Source organism: Pseudophryne corroboree, chromosome 11, assembly GCF_028390025.1.
Source record: "Pseudophryne corroboree isolate aPseCor3 chromosome 11, aPseCor3.hap2, whole genome shotgun sequence".
Classification (NCBI taxonomy): domain Eukaryota; kingdom Metazoa; phylum Chordata; class Amphibia; order Anura; family Myobatrachidae; genus Pseudophryne; species Pseudophryne corroboree.
In genome coordinates, this window is record NC_086454.1 from 172,696,608 (window position 1) to 172,723,922 (window position 27,315).

The window sequence follows — 27,315 nt, forward strand, 5'->3', positions numbered from 1 at the left end:
CACAAACATGCCCTGCGTTCAACCAGCGATGCCTGCGTTTTTCCTGGCACGCCTGCGTTTTTTGAACACTTCCTGAAAACGGTCAGTTTACACCCAGAAACACCCACTTCATGTCAATCACTCTGCGGCCAGCAGTGCGACTGAAATGCTTCGCTAGACCTTGTGTAAAACTACATCGGCTGTTGTGAAAGTACGTCACGCGTGCGCATTCCGCCGCATACGCATGTGCAGAAGTGCTGCTTTTTTGCCTGATCGCTGCGCAGTGACCGAAAACAGCTAGCGAACAACTCGGAAGGACCACCATTATGCAATGTCATTTAGGACTGAACAATATCGTTCAGATTGTGAACGATATTGCATAGTGTGTACGAAGCATAACACACAGGCAAAGACCTCTCTCCTCCTGCTCATTCACAGATATTAGGACAGAAACTCTCACGCTCATTCTGATATACAAACTTAGGGACTCAAGCCTCTCGCTTATTTCATGTTATACTCTTATTACACAGAAATATGTACACACGCTGTACCCCTGATCTAATCTTTCTCTGTATATTTCAGGAATGTACAGATGGATATGAGTGGGACTCAGAAAGACAGCATTGTAAAGGTACTGTGTAATAATCCACATATAGTATAATTCTGCTTCATCTTTTGCAATGTATTAACATTTATTATTTTCTATAACGGATACCCCATCATTATTAATAATTTCCTGTCTTTTATCACATCTATTCTAGATATCAATGAGTGCCAGACAATCCCTGATGCCTGCAAGGGTGAAATGAAGTGCATCAATCATTACGGAGGCTATTTGTGCCTCCCTCGTTCTGCCTCTGTAATCAGTGACTCCAGCCCTGACCCTGACACGGCTGGAGCCCCTCTTCCAGGTCCTGGAATTGATCAGAGAAACAACCCATGTCCAAATGGCTACCAACCAGACTCACAAGGATTGGGCACCTGCGTAGGTGAGTGAGGTGTAACCACACCCCCTGGCTGCAGTCATTTGCAGTGAGCTGTTTGTTCTCCTTTGCCTTAAATCTCTGTTCGATATGTGCTGCCATCTTCCCCTTCCCACCTTTACTGGCTCTATAACAAGAACAAATATATTGGCAAATACTGTTTATATAGAGACCTCTCGTGAATTACATTTACAATGTATTTGCAGAAACGTGTTGTCTTACTGTCTGAGAAGCTAAAGATGAGTAGTGTTAGGTGAGTGTGACAGCCTCCTGAAAACATACCAGTAGTGGGATGTAAAATCAGCATATTTTCACAATTACAGTATAAATTCTCTTTATCTACAAATTTTGATAGCATATATGAAAGAATATACAGTATGCCGTTTTCTTTCCTGAGCTTCTCGATACTCAACAGGCATGCAGTAATGTATGTCAGTATATGCAGGGAAATCATGGTCTACGGAAAAGGGGGAGAGAGCAATGACATGGACTAGAGCAGAAGTGACTGTTTTTTACACCAGTTTGACAATACAGGTTGAGTATCCCATATCCAAATATCCGAAATACGGAATATTCCGAAATACGGACTTTTTTGAGTGAGAGTGAGATAGTGAAACTTTTGTTTTCTGATGGCTCAACGTACACAAACTTTGTTTAATACACACAGTTATTAAAAATATTGTATTAAATGACCTTCAGGCTGTGTGTATAAGGTGTATATGAAACATAAATGAATTGTGTGAATGTAGACACACTTTGTTTAATGCACAAAATTATAAAAAATATTGGCTAAAATTACCTTCAGGCTGTGTGTATAAGGTGCATATAAAATAAATGCATTCTGTGCTTAGATTTAGGTCCCATTGCCATGATATCTCATTATGGTATGCAATTATTCCAAAATACGGAAAAATTCGATATCCAAAATACCTCTGGTCCCAAGCATTTTGGATAAGGGATACTCAACCTGTAATAGAAAATAACTGGTCAATAAAAATGTACTGCCTCATCATGGTCATTTACACTCGTTTGTGCTGTTTTTCCAGATGTAGATGAGTGTGAATATGAGATGGACGACTGTCTGCCCAGTCAGGAGTGTGTAAATATAGCAGGCAGCTTTCACTGTAAGTGCCCAGAGGGCTACAGGAAGATTGGAAATGAGTGTGTAGGTGAGTAGAAGCTCATACATTGCTCTTATTATCATCTCTTACTTTCCACTACTAATTCATTTCGGTCCAATTCTCAAAAACTGATATTTTGTTCACAATTATATTTGAAACCTGAGGTTGATGCATCAAAAAAGCCTGCCTTCTGGACTAAACCTATATTGCCCCGGATTACTGAGGATCAAGTCACCTTGTTATTGGCCCCTATCTCCACAGAGGAGATGCGTTTAATTTGCCGGCTGTTGGGATCTCGGTGGTCAGGATACTGACGCTGGAATCCTGACAGCTGGCAATGCCGCCAGCCGGAACCCCCGTGCAGCAGGGTTATGTGCTCGCCGCCAATCCCGCAGCATGGTGAGCGCAGCGAGCCTGCAAGGGGATTCTTAGCGCTGACCGCTAAGGGATATGGACAGCCAGCATCCTGCTTGCCGGTAAAGCATACTTAATCCCCACAGAGGAGAGAGCAGCAGCAATTACCTTTCTAAAATCTAATAAAGCATTGGGCCCGGATGAACCCCCCAATGATTCTTACAAGATTCTGTCTTCTAGACTCTGTGAGCCTCTGACACCAGTGTATAATGCTATGCTTTCTGGTCAAAGTCCGACACAGTATTTTAACTCTGCAATTATTAGAGTCTTGCCCAAACCGGGACGTGACCCTAAACTTCCTATTTCATACCATCCTATTTTGCTACTGAATACCGATTATACGATGTTATCAGGTTGAAATTAATTTTACCATGTATTGTCCATACTGATCACTTGGGGGTTTATTTGGGGGACATCAATCTGTTGTGAATCTTAGGAAAGTTCTTTCTGTCATGCAATAGTTGATATCTTCCGGGTGCTCCGATAGTAACATTACATTATCACTGGATGCTGAAAAGGAGTTTCATCTAGTTACATGGGATCATGTATTTGAGACACTACGTGGGTTTGGAGTTCAGGTGGGTTTCAGAAATCTCCTAATGTTACTTTATAATAATCCAGCTACTATAGGAAATGGGTATCTTTCGCCTTCATTCTTTTTTTTTTTTAATTGTGTAATTTTTAGTGAAAATGTAAAGTTACACCCAGACATTAAAGAGGCATATGATTGGTAAGGCAAACATGAGGAATAATACAGGAGAGCATAAACAGTGTATAAATGACAAAATAAAGATCAGCCACCAAGCCATCGGACATGAGAAATGGAAAAATAGCAGGATTTATTAAAAACAATGACATACAGAATACCCCAAACCAAACACTGATAGCTTAATTGCCACCTGAAGGCGCCATTCGGGTGTACACATGAGAGAACCAGATTTATAATGGGGCATATTGGTGACATACCATAAATGAAAATATAAAAAAAAACTCATCCATCAGAATATCAAAACAAAAAGCCTCACATTCCCTCCCACCCAATATGCCCTAACCTACAAACCAAACAAATACACAAAATAAAATAGACACCCAAAGCAAACCTCCCAAGAACCCCCCACCCTGTATAACCTAACCCCAAGCTAGGCATACCTGGATCCCCATAAGAACCCCATCCCTAACTACACTACACCTAAATGCCTAACATCCCTCCACCCCCCCACCCCCCCAACCCCATAACACAGGATAAGTATACCATATAATTGACAGGGGCAGCTAAAATAAATGGCCATAAACTAAGTGGAGCAGGTTATACCCGCAGAATAGTAAAGTAGTATGCAAATACTGAGGTAGCTGAGCTTAAAGACAGAATATAAATATAAATGGCTGTGGAACTAAAACAAGCGACCACAGACTAAATATGGCAAGCTTCTCCCACAAAATGGTAAAGTGCACACGTTCTTAGATACAAGCAGCTGGTAAACAGAATAATATCGATGTAACACTAAATAAATGGCCATACACCAGTTAGAACAGGATTCTCTCGGAAAGTACGGTAAGTGTTACACGCAAATATTTAGCTATAATGAGCACGAGTACAGCAGAACAACAAAACTGTAGCTACAGGATAAGCACACGATATACTGTAAACGACAGGGGCAATTAAATAAAAGACCATAAACTAAATAGAGCAGGTTATACCCATAGAATAGTAAAGTATTCTGCAAATACCAAGATAACTAATTGTAAAGAACAGACATAATATAAATAGAAGTGGCTGCGGCATTAAAATAAATGACCACAGCCTATATATGGGAAGTTGCTCCTGCAAAATAGTGAAAAATGCACATACAGTAGGTTTAGATGCACTGAGCCGGAAAACAGACGAATATCTATATAAGTGACAATAACACTAAATAAATGGTCTTAAACATTATAGCAGAATTCTCCTGGAAAATAATTAGTTGTATGCAAATAATTATCTAGAATGAGCACAAGAATAGCAGTATAATACAACTGGAGCTTTGAAAGGATGTACAAACAATATGAAATTACGCAGTAGCTAACGAGAATCAGTATACAGAACAGAGCATAGTAAGGGTCTCAGCAGCCAATGAAATAGTTCCCAGTCCCAAGGTGAACAAAATCAGTCTGGAGGATGAGTCCACCCTGGAACAAAGTAATCCAGCCCAATGACAGTCCCTCGAGAGTGGGCAGAAGGATAAACTGGGCCGTCAGCCGTCACACACAGCTGTGTCAAAATAAACGTATAGGGACAAGTGGCAGCTAAAGAAAACCGGATTAGGGACAAAAACCTCCATCCGCGGGTTACACCGAACCACTGTTCCAAATAAATATTAGAGTGGAAAGCCATTCCCTCTCGCGGACTGCCAGCAAACTGGAGGATGTTACGTCGCCATTCTCCCTCTTCATCGGATAAGTGACTCTGTGTGACTGCAGATTGAATCTTCATGCGGGACCATGGAATCACCACTAAAGAAACAGAGACCACTGGAGGATCCACACGTGCCATCACCAGCCGTAGTTCACGGTGAATATGCGTAAGGTCATCCCTCAGCTCCTCCAATCTATTAGTAATTAGTTGCTCGGAAGAACCCACAGCGGTAAGCACCTTCTGTAGTGTAATAGTAAGTGGTGCAGATAAAGTCTCACTAAGGGGCCCTGAGAGCTGCTGCACCGAATCAGGATAAAAGGACATAGAAGCAAAGCCATCCTGCTCACCAGCTACAGAGTTGTGGTAGATTTCGCACATTATGACAAAGCTGGAGACAGGGCACAAAAAATCCACAGGATACTGCCACCAAAACCTCTGCAGAGCACACTGGCCCCAGCAGCTGAGTGAGGACAGAGCTGCAGCAGGAGCACCAGCCACACTGAGAGCAGAGTCTGCCTCAGGATCTAGTCACAGACTTTACCAGCCAGTAAGTTAGGACTCTTGGCACCGCGGATCCCCAAATTCACACTGCAGGAGCAGAGGGGGGGTACTGCACTCCCGCAGAAATTTTCAGCCACAGAACACCAGGAAAACAGGAGATAGATCAGGATATTAGCAGGAGCTCTGGCAGGAAGCTGCCTATACCATGCTGTGTCAAGCCACGCCCCCCCTTTCACCTTCATTCTCTATAAAAAGGGTACTCGCCCGGGGTGTCCATTGTCCCCACCGTTGCATTGGCATTGGACCCTCTGGCGATAGCTCTTGTGATTCAGCTCTTTTTACTGGGATAGTTGTTGGTAAGTTAGAAGCTAAACTCGCTTTATTCACTGACAACATGTTATCCATCCCAGCTGTAACCTTCTACATTAATAATTTTGGCTCTTTTGTGGGCTATAAAGTTACTTTTCTAAGTCGGAATTATTACCTCACTCAGGAGATGTTTCTCCATTTAGTCGCCACCCAAAACTATCACAATTTCCTATTATTAAAACATCTCTTAAGTATCTAGGTATTCTGATTCCTAATTCTCTTGACAAATTTTATACTGCAAACTTTAATCCAGTGTCTGCGTTCTTTCTAAACTCCTAACTGGTTGGATGAACTTTCCCTTATCATTACTGGGCAGAACTACAGTTACTAAAAGTATTGCACTTCCAAAACTTTCCTACCTACTTCCAATTGGGCTTTCAAAAAAGGATCTTATTTGTGTAGATACTATCTTTTCAAAATGTTGTGGACTGGGAAGAAGCCAAGGATAGCGTACGCTTAATGTAAGTCACCATGTTCCAATGGTGGTCTAGACATCCCGGCCTGGGTGCATTTAGCAGAGCTGCATTTTTCAGATACATTACAGATTGGTTTTGGAAACGTTCGGTCTTTACAAATTATGATTTAGGGGGATATCCAGTTAGCCCTGGTAATTTACTGGGGCTTATTGTCCCGCCGTTGGCTATCTAATTAGCCCCGATAAGCGAGCACGAGACTCGTCTTATCAGGGATTTTGTTTCAACTGCCTCATGCAGGCGAAGCAATGTACCCGGAAACAGCCCCGTTTTTGTGCAAAAACGGGGCTGTTTCATCCGAAAACACACAGGTTTCACTAGACCTGTGTGCTTTCGGGAGATCAGCTTTTTTTTTCTCTGACGTCCTAGTGGATGCTGGGAACTCCGTAAGGACCATGGGGAATAGACGGGCTCCGCAGGAGACTGGGCACTCTAAAAGAAAGATTAGGTACTATCTGGTGTGCACTGGCTCCTCCCTCTATGCCCCTCCTCCAGACCTCAGTTAGATTTCTGTGCCCGGCCGAGCTGGATGCACACTAGGGGCTCTCCTGAGCTCCTAGAAAGAAAGTATATGTTAGGTTTTTTATTTTACAGTGAGACCTGCTGGCAACAGGCTCACTGCAACGAGGGACTAAGGGGAGAAGAAGCGAACCTACCTGCTTGCAGCTAGCTTGGGCTTCTTAGGCTACTGGACACCATTAGCTCCAGAGGGATCGACCGCAGGACCCGTCCTTGGTGTTCGTTCCCGGAGCCGCGCCGCCGTCCCCCTTACAGAGCCAGAAGCATGAAGATGGTCCGGAAAATCGGCGGCAGAAGACTTCAGTCTTCACCAAGGTAGCGCACAGCACTGCAGCTGTGCGCCATTGCTCCTCATACACACTTCACACTCCGGTCACTGAGGGTGCAGGGCGCTGGGGGGGGGGGCGCCCTGAGCAGCAATAAAAACACCTTGGCTGGCAAAATAATCACAATATATAGCCCCAGAGGCTATATATGTGATAATTACCCCTGCCAGAATCCATAAAAAAGCGGGAGAAAAGTCAGCGAAAAAGGGGCGGAGCTATCTCCCTCGGCACACTGGCGCCATTTTCTCTTCACAGTGTAGCTGGAAGACAGCTCCCCAGGCTCTCCCCTGTAGTTTTCAGGCTCAAAGGGTTAAAAAGAGAGAGGGGGGCACTAAATTTAGGCGCAATATTGTTTATACAAGCAGCTATTGGGGAAAATTCACTCAGTGATAGTGTTTATCCCTACATTATATAGCGCTCTGGTGTGTGCTGGCATACTCTCTCTCTGTCTCCCCAAAGGGCTGTGTGGGGTCCTGTCCTCAGTCAGAGCATTCCCTGTGTGTGTGCGGTGTGTCGGTACGGCTGTGTCGACATGTTTGATGAGGAGGCTTATGTGGAGGCGGAGCAGATGCCGATAAATGGGATGTCGCCCCCTGTGGGCCGACACCAGAGTGGATGGATAGGTGGAAGGTATTAACCGACAGTGTCAACTCCTTACATAAAAGGCTGGATGACGTAACAGCTATGGGACAGCCGGCTTCTCAGCCCGCGCCTGCCCAGGCGTCTCAAAGGCCATTAGGGGCTCAAAAACGCCCGCTCCCTCAGATGGCAGACACAGATGTCGACACGGAGTCTGACTCCAGTGTCGACGAGGTTGAGACATATACACAATCCACTAGAAACATCCGTTACATGATCCCGGCAATAAAAAATGTGTTACACATTTCTGACATTAACCCAAGTACCACTAAAAAAGGGTTTTATGTTTAGGGATAAAAAGCAGGCAGTGTTTTGTTCCCCCATCAAATGAGTGAATGAAGTGTGAAAAAGCGTGGGTTCCCCCGATAAGAAACTGGTAATTTCTAAAAAGTTACTGATGGCGTACCTTTTCCCGCCAGAAGATAAGTTACGCTGGGAGATATCCCCTAGGGTGGATAAGGCGCTCACACGTTTGTCAAAAAAGGTGGCACTGCCGTCTTAGGATACGGCCACTTTTAAGGTACCTGCTGATAAAAAGCAGGAGGCTATCCTGAAGTCTGTATTTACACACTCAGGTACTAGACTGAGACCTGCAGATAGTGCTGCTGCAGCGTGGTCTGTAACCCTGTCAAACAGGGATACTATTTTGCGAACATAAGACGTCGTCTTATATATGAGGGATGCACAGAGGGATATTTTGCCGGCTGGCATCCAGAATTAATGCAATGTCCATTCTGTCAGGAGGGTATTAGAGACCCGACACTGGACAGGTGATGCTGACTTTAAAAGGCACATAGAGCCTTATAGGGGTGAGGAATTGTTTGGGGATGGTCTCTGGGACCTCGTATCCACAGCAACAGCTGGGAAGAAATTTTTTTACCTCAGGTTTCCTCGCAGCCTAAGAAAGCACTGTATTATCAGGTACAGTCCTTTCGGCTTCAGAAAAGCAAGCGGGTCAAAGGCGCTTCCTTTCTGCACAGAGACGAGGGAAGAGGGAAAAAGCTGCACCAGTCAGCCAGTTCCCAGAATCAAAATTCTTTCCCCGCTTCCTCTGAGTCCACCGCATGACGCGGGGGCTCCACAGGCGTAGCCAGGTACGGTGGGGGGCCGCCTCAAAAATTTCAGCGATCAGTGGGCTCGCTCACAGGTGGATCCCTGGATCCTTCAAGTAGTATCTCAGGGGTACAGGCTGGAATTCGAGGCATCTCCCCCCCGCCATTTCCTCAAATCTGCCTTGCCGACATCTCCCTCAGGCAGGGAGGCTGTGCTAGAGGCAATTCACAAGCTGTATTCCCAGCAGGCGATAGTCAAGGTGCCCCTACTTCAACAAGGACGGGGTTACTATTCCACACTGTTTGTGGTACCGAAACCGGACGGTTCGGTGAGACCCATTTTAAATTTGAAGTCCTTGAACACATACATAAAAAAATTCAAGTTCAAGATGGAATCGCTCAGGGTGGTTATTGCAAGCCTGGAGGAGGGGGATTACATGGTATCCCTGGACATCAAGGATGCTTACCTACATGTCCCCATTTACCAACCTCACCAGGAGTACCTCAGATTTGTGGTACAGGATTGCCATTACCAATTCCAAACACTGCCGTTTGGACTGTCCACGGCACCGAGGGTCTTTACCAAGGTAATGACAGAAATGATGATACTCCTTCGAAAAAAGGGAGTTTTTAATTATCCCGTACTGGACGATCTCCTTATAAAGGCGAGGTCCATGGAGCAGTTGTTGGTCGGAGTAGCACTATCTCGGGAAGTGCTACAACAGCACGGATGGATTCTATACATTCCAAAGTCACAGCTGGTTCCTACCACACGCCTGCTGTTCCTGGGGATGGTTCTGGACACAGAACAGAAAAAAGTGTTTCTCCCGCAGGAGAAAGCCAAGGAGCTGTCATCTCTAGTCAGAGACCTCCTGAAACCAAAACAGGTATCGGTGCATCACTGCACACGAGTCCTGGGAAAAATGGTAGCTTCTTACGAAGCAAAATTCCATTCGGCAGCTTCCATGCAAGAACCTTTCAGTGGGACCTCTTGGACAAGTGGTCGGAATTGCATCTTCAGATGCATCGGCTGATAACCCTGTCTCCAAGGACCAGGGTATCTCTACTGTGGTGGCTGCAGAGTGCTCCTCTTCAAGAGGGCCGCAGATTCGGCATACAGGACTGGGTCCTGGTAACCACAGATGCCAGCCTTCGAGGCTGGGGGGCAGTCACACAGGGAAGAAATTTCCAAGGACTTTGGTCAAGTCAGGAGTCGTCCCTACACATAAATATTCTGGAACTGAGGGCCATTTACAATGCCCTAAGTCTGGCAAGGCCTCTGCTTCAAAACCAGCCGGTACTGATCCAATCAGACAACATCACGGCAGTCGCCCATGTAAACCGACAGGGCGGCACAAAAAGCAGGATGGCGATGGCAGAAGCCACAAGGATTCTCCGATGGGCGGAAAATCACGTCTTAGCACTGTCAGCAGTGTTCATTCCGGGAGTGGACAACTGGGAAGCAGACTTCCTCAGCAGACACGACCGACACCCGGGAGAGTGGGGACTTCATCCTGAAGTCTTCCAACTGTTGGTAAACCGTTGGGAAAGGCCACAGGTGGACATGATGGCGTCCCGCCTAAACAAAAAACTAGATATTGCGCCAGGTCAAGGGACCCTCAGGCAATAGCTGTGGACGCTCTAGTGACACCGTGGGTGTACCAGTCGGTTTATGTATTCCCTTCTCTGCCTCTCATACCAAAGGTACTGAGAATAATAAGAAAACGAGGAGTAAGAACGATACTCGTGGTTCCGGATGGGCCAAGAAGAGCTTGGTACCCAGAACTTCAAGAAATAATATCAGAGGACCCATGGCCTCTACCGCTCAGACAGGATCTGCTACAGCAGGGGCCCTGTCTGTTCCAAGACTTACCGCGGCTGCGTTGGACGGCATGGCGGTTGAATTCCGGATCCTAAAGCAAAAGGGCATTCCGGAGGAAGTCATTCCTACGCTGATAAAAGCCAGGAAAGAAGTAACCGCAAACCCTTATCACCGTATTTGGCGAAAATATGTTGCGTGGTGTGAGGCCAGGAAGGCCCCAACAGAGGAATTTCAGCTGGGTCGTTTTCTGCACTTCCTACAGTCAGGAGTGACTATGGGCCTAAATTTTGGTTCCATTAAGGTCCAGATTTCAGCTCTGTCGATTTTTTTCCAGAAAGAACTGGCTTCACTGCCTGGAGTTCAGACATTTGTAAAGGCAGTGCTACATATTAAGCCCCTTTTTTGTGCCTTCTGTGGCACCTTGGGATCTCAACGTGGTGTTGAGTTTCTTAAAATCACATTGGTTTGAGCCACTTAAAACTGTGGATTTGAAATATCTCACGTGGAAAGTGGTCATGTTATTGGCCTTGGCTTCGGCCCGGCGTGTGTCAGAATTGGCGGCTTTGTCATGTAAAAGCCCTTATCTGATTTTCCATATGGATAGGGCAGAATTGAGGACTCGTCCCCAGTTTCTCCCTAAGGTGGTATCAGCTTTTCACTTGAACCAACCTATTGTAGTGCCTGCGGCTACTAGGGACTTGGAAGATTCCAAGTTACTGGACGTAGTCAGGGCCTTAAAAATTTATGTTTCCAGGACGGCTGGAGTCAGGAAAACTGACTCGTTTTTTATCCTGTAGGCACCCAACAAAATAGGTGCTCCTGCTTCTAAGCAGACTATTGCTCGCTGAATTTGTAGCACAATTCAGCTGGAGCATTCTGCGGCTGGATTGCCGCATCTTAAATCAGTAACAGCCCATTCCACGAGGAAAGTGGGCTCATCTTGGGCGGCTGCCCGAGGAGTCTCGGCTTTACAACTTTGCCGAGCTGCAACTTGGTCAGGGGCAAACACGTTTGCTAAATTCTACAAATTTGATACCCTGGCTGAGGAGGACCTTGAGTTCTCTCATTCGGTGCTGCAGAGTTATCCGCACTCTCCCGCCCGTTTGGGAGCTTTGGTATAATCCCCATGGTCCTTACGGAGTTCCCAGCATCCACTAGGACGTCAGAGAAAATAAGATTTTACTCACCGGTAAATATATTTCTCGTAGTCCGTAGTGGATGCTGGGCGCCCATCCCAAGTGCGGATTGTCTGCAATACTTGTATATAGTTATTGCCTAACTAAAGGGTTATTGTTGAGCCATCTGTTGAGAGGCTCAGTTATATTTCATACTGTTAACTGGGTATAGTATCACGAGTTATACGGTGTGATTGGTGTGGCTGGTATGAGTCTTACCCGGGATTCAAAATCCTTCCTTATTGTGTCAGCTCTTCCGGGCACAGTATCCTAACTGAGGGAGGAGCCAGTGCACACCAGATAGTACCTAATCTTTCTTTTAGAGTGCCCAGTCTCCTGCGGAGCCCGTCTATTCCCCATGGTCCTTACGGAGTTCCCAGCATCCACTACGGACTACGAGAAATAGATTTACCGGTGAGTAAAATCTTATTTTTTCACGGGCGATCCATTTTGGAAAAAAGCAAATTTTGCAAAAAGTCTAAAAAACTTCAGTTTTTGGACTTTTTTGGGGGGATAATTGGATATCCCGCTTAGAGGAGGAATCATTTTCCTCTTTCTCCCCTAGTGCACTCTCCCAAGAACAAACGACCTCTGTTATCACTTTCTAACATTTTGTTTGCGGACACGTTTAAGGTTTGGCACTATACCAATAATACATTACAAACAAATCCTCAGGCTTCATCGTTCACTACATTTTGGGGTAATCCTCTTTTTAACCCTGGTTTAGACAATCCTGTGTATAAGGTGTGGAAAGAGGCAGGGATTTCATCTGTCTGCAACGTTTTTGATCCTGGGGGCTATGTATTATTTTTCTCAGAATTGAAAGAAAAGTTTTATCTATCCAATAAGCATTTCTTTATGTGGGTGGTCTTCGGTATGCTGACTGTCGGGATCCCGGCGCACAGTATACCGGCGCCGGAATCCCGACAGCTGGCATACCGACACTTTTCTCCTTCGTGGGGGTCCACGACCCCCCTGGTGGGAGAATAAAATCGCGCCACCGTGCCCGCAGCGAGCCCGCAAGGGGCTCATTTGCGCTCGCCACACTGTCAGTATGCCGGCAGTCGGGCTCCCGGCGCCGGTATGCTGGTCGCCGGGAGCCCGGCATACCACACTACACCCCTTTATGTATCTACAAATTCGCCATTTTGTTCATACGATGCCAAAGCCAATGCCCTCTGAGGGTGCTATAAATCCTATACAAGACCGGTTATCTTTCAGTCATACTAACGTTTATAAAATGCGATATTACTAGGCTGATCTTCAGGTGACTGGGAGCTATGGTGCCATTCAATTGAGAAATTGGTAACAGATATTCATGTACTCACCGCTACAGATACATTACTGAAACACTGTCACTTTTATTGAGTAGCCTTTCTCCGCGCCGTGGGGATTTTTGCTGGCAAATAGCCCCTGAATATCCCCCAAGTGTCTAAAGATCTTCAATAACTGATTTCCCTGTTCTGATTGTTCAGAGCTAAACACCTTCTCATAAATACTGCTGACCTCCTCTTAGTGCTCTTAACATGTAACCTCTGCGTAGCTTTTTCCCTAAATAATTTATAGTTTATTATTTATAATCAGTTCTTTATATAGCGCACACATATTCCACAGCGTTTTACAGAGAATATTTAGCCATTCACATCAGTCCCTGCCCCAGTGGAGCTTACAATCTATATAGTTCTTAGATATAGATCTAATGCAATGGTTCTTTTGTTTATTGCCCTACTTTATTACTTTCCAGTAATGACACCTCCTTACTAATGATGATTTTTCTTTATCATCTACCACTGAAGACATCGATGAGTGCCGATACAGGTACTGTCAGCATCGCTGTGTGAATTCTCCTGGATCGTTCACCTGTCAATGTGAGCCAGGATTCCAGCTTGCTTCCAACAACCGCTCCTGTGTAGGTAAGAAAGAAATTACTTATCTGTTTTTATGGTTGTCCAAGGAATAAGTGAACTTACCTATACTGTTGGAACTACTTTGAGCTTTGTACAGACAATAGTGGACCCAGGGCAAAGACCACTTTAAGGGGTCTATTCATGAAGCAGTAAAAAGATTGGAGTAGTGTGCCAGTGGAAAAGTTGCCATGGCAACCAATCAGCTGCTACGTATAATTTTATAGAATGCATTTGACAAATCTTACTTGAAAGCCGATTGGTTGTCATGGTCAACTTCTCCACTGGCTCACTTCTCCACTCTTTTCACTGCTTCGTGAATAGACCCCTAAGCCTTTGCAATATGCAAGAGTTACGTTACAGCAGTGTCTCAAAAGTAGAGTGTATGAAATAGCCAAGAGAGAGCGGGAATATTACTGCCTCCATGCTGGCAAGACTTACTCTGTAGAGCTCCACTGGTGTGCATCCAGTCTCCCGGGCACATTTTCTAAACTGAGGTCTGGAGGAGGGGCATAGAGGGAGGAGATAGTTCACACTGTTAAAAAGTCTTAAAGTGCCGAAGGCTCCTGCGGAACCGTCTATACCCCATGGTACTAAAATGGACCCCAGCATCCTCTAGGACATAAGAGAAATGAAGGGTTCTTACAGTTACAGAATGTGGGGTAAGTTCAGAGCTCTTTTAGGACTTTCAATAGGTTTAAAGTGTGAAGTAAGTTCATAGGGCCTGATTCAGAGGAGGACGCAGATGTTATTATGTACATGTGTCAGTGCTTATATCCTGATGGTCACCACCGGCAAATGCAGATTGGAACTGCATGGGGATCCATGTAGTTCCGATAGGCGTTCCTGAATGGGTATAGGAGGAAGGGTGCCTTGAGTTGGTGGGCGTATCAGGTGTGTGCCGGTGTCAGGGACTGCCTCGGATTATGCAGTTCCGCAGACATTGGAGCCAAATACCGTCAGACATTCTGAGCAACCATAGGCTGATGTCCACTCAGTGGTGCACCTTTGTGTCCTCCATGAACAGCTGCAGTTGGAGGGTGTCTCAATAGACAACCCATAGGCTGGAGCATTAACATCTTTCCACTGTAGCTACTGCTTAGCCTTAACCTCTGAATCCCCTCATAGTTATGACTACAGTTGTATTAAAGAAGAGCAGCTGAGAAGGATCTTGGTGTATGCTAGAAGAGTCATAGGGGCTGATTCTGATTTGTAAGGTATTGCACTGCCACAGAGTAGTCTTCTGTGCAATACTGTACAAGTAAAATGGAAATGCAGCAGGAGGCATCTGTAGGAGATAGACACCTCCTGTATGCATTTGCAATCTGATCATCAGATCACCATCGTGACCATCAGCCGCAGCACTCCACCAGTGAAGCTTACTCAGACTGACCGTTGGATCTAGTCAGTCAGGTCCAGGAAGTCTGTGTTCGACGATGCAGACCCTGGGCCCGATAACGCCAACAAAAAGTGGGCACATGTAAAATGGACCATGTCGCCCCTCAAATGCCACAGCATGTCAGTTATGCTGCAGCTAAAGGGGGGCTGCGAGCAATATTGCAGGACCGGTTCTGCACATGCGCTGAACGGGTTTTGCGCATGTGCAGACCCCCAAACATTGGATTTGTACGTAAACATCGCAATTGCATTCAAATCCGACGCAGGACCATAATGACTCCATGGGACTCCAAAGAAATTGTTAGTAAAGAATGGATTGTAATATGCTATAACTAATGTTATTGTCTATAGCCTAACTTCAACAATTTAACTACCTCCCTCAGAAATATTACATTCAGATACTGTTAAGTGTAGCTTGGATGGAAACTTATCTGTAACCATTTAACTGTACAGTGAGAGGTGTTGAGAAAAGATGCCTCAATTATCAGTCCAAGGTACACGCAGTGAGATGTTAGTAAACCTATTGTATATCTGATTACTTGCAGATGTTAATGAGTGTTCTATGGGTGCCCCATGCCAACAGCGCTGCTATAATACCTATGGCACCTTTCTCTGCCGCTGTAATCAGGGCTTTGAGTTGGACCATGATGGACATACCTGCAATGGTAAGTAACGGAACCGATTATAGTGAAACCAGGTAATAGGACTGTATTCTGCAACTGAAATGTTCTGTAGCAAGATCTAATCCATATTATACTGAAGAGGTTATTGTACAATATACCACACAATACTGTGTCATTCTAGAGTAAATTATACTTGAATTCAAACACCTTTACACGATCAAAAGGGAAACATTATACAGATACAGAAGTGTCCATAAGCCCCCCCCCCTTCTCCCCAAAAAAAATAAAATAAAATAAAAAATATTGCTGCTGTTCGAATTTTTTTCATACACATGTGATCACCAAGGGCCTTTCTTAGGGCGGAACGTAATCTGCATATGAGCACGGATGTGTCTGTATACTTGTTGTTCTGTGTCTCGCTGTATCTTCATCTTCAGACACGTACAGCCTTAAGTGTAGCACATAAATGCTGCCAGAGCAAAGAGGCAACAGTCATCATCATCATCAGTAGCAGAAGCTGCATCATCATGTTGTAGCTCAGCTATTTCCAGATGCCTGTAAGTCAAACTAAGATACCTCTCATAGGGCAGTGCATCTGTACCTCCTTACTATACTACAGTGCATGTTATTGCCCCTGATCTGCCATCCATGCACTACTGCTAGATAGATCCAACTTAATATTGCTCAAAGGTGCTCCTACACTTATGTGCAACGCTAACTCAGGCCCCTACAGTAACTAAGGGCCTATATATGTTGCCAGTGACATAACTAATAGCAGGGGCACCTCAGCACATGGCAGCGCATCGCTTCTTGATGGGGCACCTGACTGGAAATGGCCCGCCCACGTCCCTGTTTGACTCCAGTGTTTAGGAGGAGACACTGTACAATCAGGTCTGTGTGTGTGTTTGGGGGTGGGGGCATAGTGGACATTATGACAGAGCAGCAGCTGAGGTTATTGTTCTTATTATGGAACTTTCTGATAACCATAATGACTAACGTTCATACTGTATACTGGTTTCTGTTATTATCCATAACATATAGTGCTGTGGTCTATTCCAGAACACTGCTATTCCCTGCCTCCTCCATGCTGCACCACATAGACTATCCAGTGTAATATGTGTGCTGCTGTGTTTATATTTCACACTAGACGTTGATGAATGCAGCTACTCCAGCTATTTGTGCCAGCATCAGTGTGTGAACGAGCCGGGTCGCTTCTCCTGCAACTGTCCTGATGGTTACCAGTTGTTTGGCACCCGTCTGTGTCAAGGTGAGGTCATCGGTCACTTTATGATCTTAGGATGCCACACAATTTATGATTTACAGCTTTTATCCAGATGTTTCCATAATCCACATACCTGTAGTATACAGGTTGAGTATCCCTTATCCAAAATGCTTGGGACCAGAGGTATTTTGGATATCGGATTTTTCCGTATTTTGGAATAATTGCATACCATAATGAGATATCATGGTGATGGGACCTAAATCTAAGCACAGAATGCATTTATGTTACATATACACCTTATACACACAGCCTGAAGGTCATTTTAGCCAATATTTTTTATAACTTTGTGCATTAAACAAAGTGTGTCTACATTCACACAATTCATTTATGTTTCATATACACCTTATACACACAGCCTGAAGGTCATTTAATACAATATTTGGAATAATTTTCTGTATTAAACAAAGTTTGTGTACATTGAGCCATCAAAAAACAAAGGTTTCACTATCTCACTCTCACTCAAAAAAGTCCGTATTTCGGAATATTCCGTATTTCGGAATATTTGGATATGGGATACTCAACCTGTATATATTTTGCTTCACATCCATGATGTACAGATGTGTTCTCATTCATCTTTCCAGCAGTCACGCCAAACAGCCCTTCTTGGCACGCCAGGTCACGTGAGGATCTTCTAGCGTGGGGTGTCTTTTTTGCTGAAAATGCGTCATAGTTGCAGCACAGTCTGACTAGGATGCGCCAAAAGACTGCACTGATTAACTTTATATATGACACTTGTATATATGTGTGTGACTGAGTCTTGTGAATCTGTACATGAAGTGCTACAATGCAGCAGCCGCAGCTTTTTTCCAATACAAGTTCTGTTCTGCTTCGTATACAGACTCAGGGGTCTATTTACTAAGCCTTGGATGGAGATAAAGTCGCTGGAGATAAAGTACCAGCCAATCAGCTCCTAACTGGTGTGCCACAGGCTGTGTCTGAAAAATGACAGTTAGGAGCCGATTGGCTGGTACTTTATCTCCAGCGACTTTATCTCCATGCAAGGCTTAGTAAATAGACCCCTCAGTCACATACAATATACAAGTGTCATACAGTCTATCTAATGAATCAGCGCAGTCACCTCGTGTGTCCTAGTTGGATTGCGCTGCGACTAAGATGCATTTTCGCAAAAAAAGACGCCAGACATTACCAGAGTTGCTCGAGACCTGGCGGCTCACTCACGCCAGGCATCTACCGCATATTGTGGTGATACACAAAGGACCTTGTTTCTGAAGTGCAGACTGTCCAAGGCACAGTGCTAACTCCTTGTAGTTTCCATACAGTTTGTTTATCAAATTAGCTTAGATTAGGGTAGAGGCATACATAGCAAGATGGCAGCCTTGTCCAGTCGCGGAAGTATGTACCAGCTGAGGAGTAGGTAGGGTTACCTCCTCATCCCTTTAATTCTGGACACATATTAATTACACAGGTTCTGTGGCTGATTAAAACCAGGTGAAATGGAGTCTTGAAGTCAGCCAGCCACAGAATCTGTGCAATTAATATGTGTCCAGAATTAAAGGGATGAGGAGGTAACCCTAGGAGTAGGCGAGGCAGAGTACAAAGGACAGAGAGTAGGTACGTTAGTGCACATATTTCTCTATGGGCCAGTGATGTAGCCAGAGAGGATGCATGTTAGGGACATTCCTTGATGTTTTGTGGTTTACATCTATACCAGTGACAATGATTTAGGCATATTGCAAGGTACTGCCTACCTTTTACATGTCCCTTCAGGAAGAGATGTGGGAGGAGGCATCCAGGTGGGGGTGTGGTGCCACAAATCTGGTCATTATGGCTCCACCTACCCCTAAAAGGCCATCCACTGCACTGGGAAAGTGGATGGGGTTAAGGAGTCTAGGGCTGGGCTACTCTTCTGGGAGTCCACAAGAGCTCCTAGTAATTCTAGAATCTCCCACACATTATTGCCGTGGGTAGTGGCGTAACTAGAAATTTTTCTCCCCCAAGCCAAAAAATTCTCCGGCGCTTCATACGTTTGGTGTCAAGCTCGTTGCCAGGGGTTTCATGCACTGGGTGTCATTCTCTTTGCTAGGGGTAATGCTTGTTGCCAGGGATTTCATAAGCTGGGTGTCATGTTTGTTTCAAGGTGGTAAAGCTTGTTGCTAGTGGTGTGTAATGCTCGCTGCCAAGGGGTTTTCATGCTTGCTGCCAGGGTGCAAGGGTGCCGCGGCCACCAGAGCTATGCGCTCCTGGGTCCTGGCCGGCACCACTTACCGTCAGGTATGACCTCTAGCATATCTCCTCTGTGGCGGTGGCCATTGTGGGAGGGGCATGTAGCAGATTGACATGTGGACAATCACAAGTTTATTAGGGGTGGTCTCAGGGAGCCACCTCCACTGCATTGAAAGCACACCCACAGGAAGTGCAACATATCACAATCATAGTGGGCTTACATTCAAATGGAGTGCAATGTAAATCTCAAGTATCATATTACCTTACCTTAAGGCTAAAATCATCAGCAGTGACATCGGCTCACTTCCTCTATCAGTGGGAAGACACGGGGCCTAATTCAGACCTGATTGCTCCTCTGCAGAGGTCTGCGATCAGATAGCCGCTGCCCATAGAGAGTGAAAACCTGCCCCCTGCAAGTGTGCGAATGCATGTGTACGCCGTGCGAAAACTTTACCAGACAGCAGTCATCTGCAAATCCGTTCACAACTCACTCACCATCGAATGAGTCTGTGCGCAGCCCAGCACTTACTCCTACAGTGCAATACAAACAGACTAATCGGGGCCGGAGCTGACGTCACACACCCGCCCTGAAAACGCTTGGGAACGTCTGCGTTTTTCCTGACACTCCCAGAAAACAGCCAGTTACCACCACCAAACGCCCGCTTCCTGTCAATCAACCTGCGTTCGCCTAGCGATAAAAAAAAACACAGGCTTTTTTTGCTGTTTGGTGTCGCGTCTGTGCATTACGATCTGTACGCATGCGCAGTCAATCGATAATCGCCCGCTGTGCAAATTCACACAACAGCAATCAGGTCTGAATTAGGCCCACTATTCACAGCACAGAAGTGGGATGCAAACAAATCTAAATGTCGCCAAGCAACAAGCTGCACATGTGTGGTAACACATGAGCAAGTAATGCACGCCTAAACTCAAATCAATTTGCTGGGTGCTAAGTTATAAAAATTAAGAGCATGACCAGAATATCCAGAAATACACCATCACGCCATATTCTGCAAAATAAAAATCAGTCACATTAAAACGTGCAAATGTGTTGTGTATTCATGTCACAGGGTACAGCAATCATTAATCAGGTACAGCAGATGGCTGCACTGTACACAGTACAAACACTGGATGTCTCGGCACTCAGCTCACCTGTGTCCATTGCCGGCTCCACCTCAACGTCAATCTGGGTTTTGTGGCAGCACTCAGATCATAAGCTCAGTGAAATACAATTATTTAACGATATTCAATTGAGGAAAATGCAGAATTGAAACACTGAAACATTGATAAATTGATGACCAGTTGTTCAGTTCTTCCGAGCCCTGAGTGCTGCTGTGGTGAATATAGTTACATTAGACCAGACGAGTGGAGGGCAACGGAGTCCCGCACTTTGTTGGTGTGTGTTATATATATATATATATATATATATATATATATATATATATATATATGACCATTCTCTTTGTGTTCCCCATTCTGCTCCATCACTTACTTGATACGGGTCTCATTGCAATGGTAACTGGCACTTAACCACATGCCTGGCATTGTCACATGTGATGCGACCGGAGCCAGGTCTACATTACCTGGTCTCTATTACCAATGGGGGGTAGGAAGTTATTTTATAACATGGTCCTATAGAAAACACCCCCTAGATATATATATTTTTTAAATAACAGTTTTTTAAATATTTTATTAAAAATACTTTTTAAACTGGAATAAGTAATTTAAAAAACCCTTACATTTCTGAGTGGTTTTGTGGGGAAAAAATAATCCGGTAAGTGGTTAAGTTCCTGTAATCACGCCCTAGGACCCTGATAACCCCAACAAATAGTGGTGATGGAACAGGAAGAGGATGTTCTGCATCTATAATTGACAAGAAGAGTTTTTTTGTGGAAGGGTGAATTACAAGAAACAGGAACGTGTAAAAGATAAAGAGTGTGGACTGTTAACTCTAATTATAACCAGCATTGCCTGAGTAGGAAATGGGCGTCTGCGTCGTGTGCATAAGTGGTGGACACTTTTACCAGAAGGACACTAGTTTTTTATGGTGCAGTTAGGTAAAAACCTCCCAAACTCCTGCAAATCAGGACAAATGTGCGAGTCATGGGACAGCGGGATAGTTCCATCAAATCAGAACTTATCTGCTGAAATCCGTATGGTAGATGCTATGCCTGAATCAAGCTTAGTTGAATGTTCTGGAAACCTCCGTTTCCAACCACAGCCCTGATCATCAAATTTTTTTTGGGGGGGAATTGCCTTTATAATGTAGGTGAATTACCTTTACCTTTGCTCCAATTATGGGGGTCATTCCAAGTTGATCGCTCGCTAGCAGTTTTTAGCAGCCGTGCAAACTCTATGGCGCCGCCCACTGGGAGTGTATTTTAGCTTAGCAGAAGTGCGAACGGTTGTATCGCAGAGCGGCTCCAAATTTTTTTCGTGTAGTTGCAGAGTAGCTCAAAACCTACTCGGCGCTTGCGATCACTTCAGACTATTCAGTTCCGGATTTGACGTCACGAATCCCGCCCAGCGTTCACCCAGCCACGCCTGCGTTTTTCCTGGCATGCCTGCGTTTTTCCGCACACTCCCTGAAAACGGTCAGTTGCCACCCAGAAACGCCCACTTCATGTCAATCACTCTGCGGCAAGCAGTGCGACTGAAATGCATCGCTAGACCCTGTGAAAAACAACATCGTTCATTGTGCCCGTACGTTGCGCGTGCGCATTGCGCCGCATACGCAGAACTGCCTTTGTTTGTCTGATCACTGCGCTGCGAACAAATGCAGCTAGCGATCAACTCGGAATGACCCCCTATGTTTGCATTTGTCTTCCCCCCTAGAATGTCAGAAATAATCCAGTGGAAATTGTGCTATGGGGCCCCCAAAGGTGTAGCTACACCCCTGTGTGACACCCCATGTCTGAAAGTGGTATAAGTGAGATACTATATTTGTAGATTGTAGTTGCTTTTTTTTGGGTCCCATAGCAACATATTGAAGTGACCCCTATTCCCAATGATTCTTGAGAGACACTTGTCCACAGCAGATATTAATTTTATGCCCCACCATAATAGTGCCCTAGTTCATTTTCTGAACCATAGTTGTTCCCTAGTTAATATTATGTCCCATACTTGTGCCCTAGTTCATTTTATGAACCATAGTTGTGACCTAGTTAATATTATGTCCCATAGTAGTGCCCTAGTTTATTTTATGAACCATCATAGTTCCCCAGTGTACAAGATGTCACATTGTAGGGCTACCAGTACACATTATGCCATACAGTATCCCCAATTCACATGACATACAGTGTTCCCAGTTAATATTATGCCACATTACAGTGCCCCCTGTTCATACTGTGCCACATTAGAGTACTTAACCTGGTACGGTGGGTTCAGCTGCTCTAGCGATGTCTTCCAGGTTCGGCGGTCAGATGATGATGATTACTTCCAGCGGTATGACTAACCCTGTCCTTTCCCCTAGTGGCTAAATCTGGGTGCACACTGTAATGATGACGGACAATTTGGCGTTTCATAATGACAAATCGCCTACATTGCTCAGTGTGTATGGGTGACCGCGCTCCCGCGGTTGCTAGTGAAGGTCACTGGTTCAATATCGCTAGTGACCTTGTTTATGCTAATGAAGGACAGAACATGATCGTTCCATCCTTCAAGGACATTCATTCCGATGTCTGAACAAATGTCCGTCACTCCAGTGTGTACACAGCTTAACCCTCCGCTGCCAGTCTGTGCAGAATGTCGTCATTTCACATGTCAACATACCAATACATTCAATTCCAGCATTTTAACAATGTCAACATCATAACTGTCAACTTTATCACTGCATCCCATTTTATTTGCTTTTTCCTTTCCAAGTAAGAGTGAAACTTTGTGCCTGCCTTTGCATAAGGAATCCTATTTATCAAGTGGTCAGTATGCCTAACACAGTGGGCCATATTTAGAGATGTATGAAACATCAGAGATGCCTGATTTAGAGATGTATGAAACATCTGAGATGCCTGATTTAGACATGTATGAAACATCGGAGATGCCTGATTTTGAAATGTATGAAACATCAGAGATGCCTGATTTAGAGATGTATGAAACATCGGAGATGCCTGATTTAGAGATATATGTAATATTGGAGATTCCTGATTTAGAGATGTATGAAACATCGGAGATGCCTGATTTAGAGATATATGTAATATTGGAGATTCCTGATTTAGAGATGTATGAAACATCGGAGATGCCTGATTTAGAGATGTATGAAACATCGGAGAGTCCTGATTTAGAGATCTATGTAATATCGGAGATTCCTGATTTAGAGATGTATGAAACATCGGAGATTCCTGATTTAGAGATGTATGAAACATCGGAGATTCCTGATTTAGGAATGTATGAAACATCGGAGATTCCTGATTTAGGAATGTATGAAACATCGGAGATGCCTGATTTAGAGATGTATGATACATCGGAGATGCCTGATTTAGAGATGTATGAAACATCGGAGATGCCTGATTTAGAGATGTATGAAACATCGGAGATGCCTGATTTAGAGATGTATGAAACATCGGAGATGCCTGATTTAGAGATGTATGAAACATCGGAGATGCCTGATTTAGAGATGTTTGAAACATCGGAGAGTCCTGATTTAGAGATATCTGTAATATCGGAGATTCCTGATTTAGAGATGTATGAAACATCGGAGATTCCTGATTTAGGAATGTATGAAACATCAGAGATGCCTGATTTAGAGATGTATGAAACATCGGAGAGTCCTGATTTAGAGATATATGAAACATCGGAGATTCCTGATTTAGGAATGTATGAAACATCAGAGATGCCTGATTTAGAGATGTATGAAACATCGGAGAGTCCTGATTTAGAGATATATGAAACATCGGAGATGCCTGATTTAGAGATGTATGAAACATCGGAGAGTCCTGATTTAGAGATATATGAAACATCAGAGATGCCTGATTTAAAGATGTTTATTTATTTATTAACAGTTTCTTATATAGCGCAGCAAATTTCATTGCGCTTTACAATTGGAAACGACAGTGATAAAATAAAACAATTAGAAACAGAAGTGATAAAACAAAACTGGGTAATAAAAGACAGCTGAGTAGCTGGAGCCACTTCATCTAGGGCTATTTCTAGAGTCTGGTTCGGGTGTAATACAGCTGTCTCAGAATAAGTGAATGCAAGAAAAGGTGAGAGCAGTTGTTGCAGAGAGATGGGGTTTAATATTTCCGCAAGACTGAGGAGGAATGGAGGACTTCTGTGACACTGAGTATGAAGTAATGGAGGAGAGCATGCAGGCGAGTGTTAGTGAATACAGAAACTGGGCATAGTCTGGTGAATATAAATCAAGGCAGTGGCCCTCCTGATGAGTAGAGGAGTCATTCCATTGGGAGATGCCAAGAGAGGAGGTTAGAGAGAATAGTTTGGAGGCATGAGCAACAAATTTAAGACTATCAGTAGTGAAACTGAAATCATTAAGACTGTCAGTAGTGAAACTGAAATAATCCATTATGATGGGTGGGAAGTCAGAGGGAAAGAAGTGAGAGAGCCAGGCAGAAAGAGCTTCAAAAAATTGTTTGGGTTGCCCAGGTGGGCAATAGATAGCTACAACACACAGAGAGAAAGTCCTGATAGAATGTACTTTAAATGATGTGAGTGTGAGTGATGGAACCTGTGGTAGAACTGTGTATGTGAAAGATTGGGATAGTAATAATTCAACCCTACCTCCTTTATCAGTTACCAGGCCTGGAGGTGTGTGAGAATTGGAGGATGTGTCTGATTGTGTGAGCTATGTTTCTGTTATAGCCAGCAGGATGAAGTGGTTAGATATGAAGAGGTCATGGATGAATGTTAGAGAGCGTGGATTTCATAAAGCACATTTTAGTGATTTGGAGGGTGATGGGAGACATGTCATGAGGCACGAGATGTAGTAAACATTGCAGATGCCTGATTTAGAGATGTCGGTAACATCGGAGATGCCTGATGTAGAGATGTATATAACATCGGAGATGCCTGATTTTGAGCTGTATGTAACATCGGAAATGCCTGATTTACAGATGTATGTAACATCGGAGATGCCTGATTTACAGATGTATGTAACATCGGAGATGCCTAATTTACATATGTATGTAACATCGGAGATACCTAATTTACACTGATGTAGGTAACAGCGGAGATGCCTGATTTAGAGATGTATGAAACATCGGAGATGACTGATTTAGAGATGTAGGTAACATCGGATATGCATAATTTACAGATGTGGGTAACACCCAGTGGCGTGCGGTGAGGTCAGTGGCTGGGGAGGCACAAGCAGATAACATCCCCCCCCCCCATAGAGGGGAAGAAAAAAAAAAGTGTAGCCTTTATTCATAAAACCAGCACCAGGCAGAACCAGCCAGGGGGTGGGGGGGGGGGTAATGCCATAGCGGGGGAGACACTCGGTATGGGGTCCCCCTGCCATAGCATTAATCTACCCCCCCAAGCTAATCAGCCCAGGGCTGGAATTCCTCGGAAGTGGGGACCCCAAAAAATAAACATGGGGTCCCCCTCCCGAGCAATAACCAGCACTGGGCTGATAGCCCAGTGCTATGCCCCGCACCCCTGGTGGCGGTGGGTGCGGGGTTCATTGTTAAAATTGTTCTTTACAAATGGCCTACAGATCCCAGCAAGCCTGCCCCAGCATGCTGGCACTTGGAGAACCACAAGTGCCAGCATGCCCGGACATAATGGGCCCGCTGGCACCTGTAGTCCGCCTGTAAAGAATAGTAATATTGTTCTTTACAGGTGGCCTACAGGTCCCAGCAAGCCTGGACCAGCATGCTGGCACTTGGAGAACCACAAGTGCCAGCATGCCCGGACATAAATGGCCTGCTGGCACCTGTTGCCCACCTGTAAAGAAAATATTAAAATAAAAACACCACACAGTCTTAAAAAATAAGTTTTATTGCACAGGGTCTTCACCTGAGGGCGGCGGCCTTTAAGCTCTTTTGCATGGCCGCCGCTTCCCCAGGGCTTCAGGTGTCTTCACCTGGGGGGGCGCCACCTGCCCAGGGCTTCCAGCGTCTTCACCTGGGGGGGCGCCACCTCCCCAGGGCTTCCAGCGTCTTCCTCTGAAGTCTTCACCTGGGAGGCAGCGGCCTTAAAGCTCTTTTGCATGGCCGCCGCCTTCCCCAAGGCTTCCAACGTCTTCACCTGGTGGGCGGCGGCTGCTAAGCTCTTTTGCATAGCCGCCGCCCATCCAGGACTTCCGGCGTCTTCAACCTTCAGGAGCTCTTCTCAGCTCCTGCTCCGCCGTCGAACTGACAGCCGCTCCCTCGCGCTGACTTATATAAGTCAGCCTGAGGGGGCGGAGCGATGACTCGCGGCGGCCATCTTCAATTTCAAAAATGACGCTGAGGCGCCATTTTTGAAATGGGTTACCGCTCCGCTGCTCAAACTCTGCACCGCCGCCCGCACTCACGCCGCCCGCACCGCCGCCGCCCGCACCCCCGCCGCCCGCACCCACGTCGACGCCCGCACCTCCGCCGCACCCACAACAGTGATTGACAGCGGATCCAGTGACGGATCCGCTGGCCAATCACTGTGGCCTGACTGACAGGGGCTTTCCCATGTATTTTCAATGGGCTTTTAATGCCCATTTGCTAGGCCCCGCCCGCACCCGCCCCCCGCTCCCATATCTTTCCCTATCTGACAGGGAGGCACCACGATCGGTGCCTCCCAAACACTTTACAATGGACTGGGACGATTAGGATAATATAAAGCAAATACTTATGACACAGAATATGTGTCATAAGTATCTTCTTTATATTATTTTAATCAGTAATGACAGGGGAGGCACTGCCTCCCCTGCCTCCCCTAACTGCACGTCCCTGGTAACACCAGAGATGTCTGATTTAGAGATGTAGGTCTTACTCAGGGTTACTCTAGATGACCGATGGTTACGTAGTTGATCGGATATCCTCCGATGCAGCAGCAGGTTATGGAAGCCTGTAGTGGGCATTGTATACAGAGAGGTAGTGGCGGTGCAATTAGCGTCCATAAGCTAATGTCAGAATCCGCCGTAATGTGCAGAAAATCTGTGCAACTGAAAGTGCCGCCCATCCCGCATACTCGGTGTCGTCTGCAGACGGGTGTGGTATGTAAGGTCT

At 45.2% G+C, this 27,315-nt stretch overlaps 1 protein-coding gene across 1 annotated transcript in view; it reads left to right on the forward strand.

The window, feature by feature from the left end:
* EFEMP2 (EGF containing fibulin extracellular matrix protein 2) overlaps positions 1 to 27,315 on the forward strand; it is a 127,645-nt gene that overhangs the window by 78,902 nt on the left and 21,428 nt on the right. Inside the window, exons 3-8 of the mRNA XM_063945083.1 lie at positions 562 to 610; positions 741 to 968; positions 2,009 to 2,131; positions 13,562 to 13,678; positions 15,613 to 15,732; positions 16,838 to 16,957. Of these exons, the coding sequence (XP_063801153.1) occupies positions 562 to 610; positions 741 to 968; positions 2,009 to 2,131; positions 13,562 to 13,678; positions 15,613 to 15,732; positions 16,838 to 16,957 (757 nt within the window). The remainder of the gene's footprint in view (positions 1 to 561; positions 611 to 740; positions 969 to 2,008; positions 2,132 to 13,561; positions 13,679 to 15,612; positions 15,733 to 16,837; positions 16,958 to 27,315) is intronic.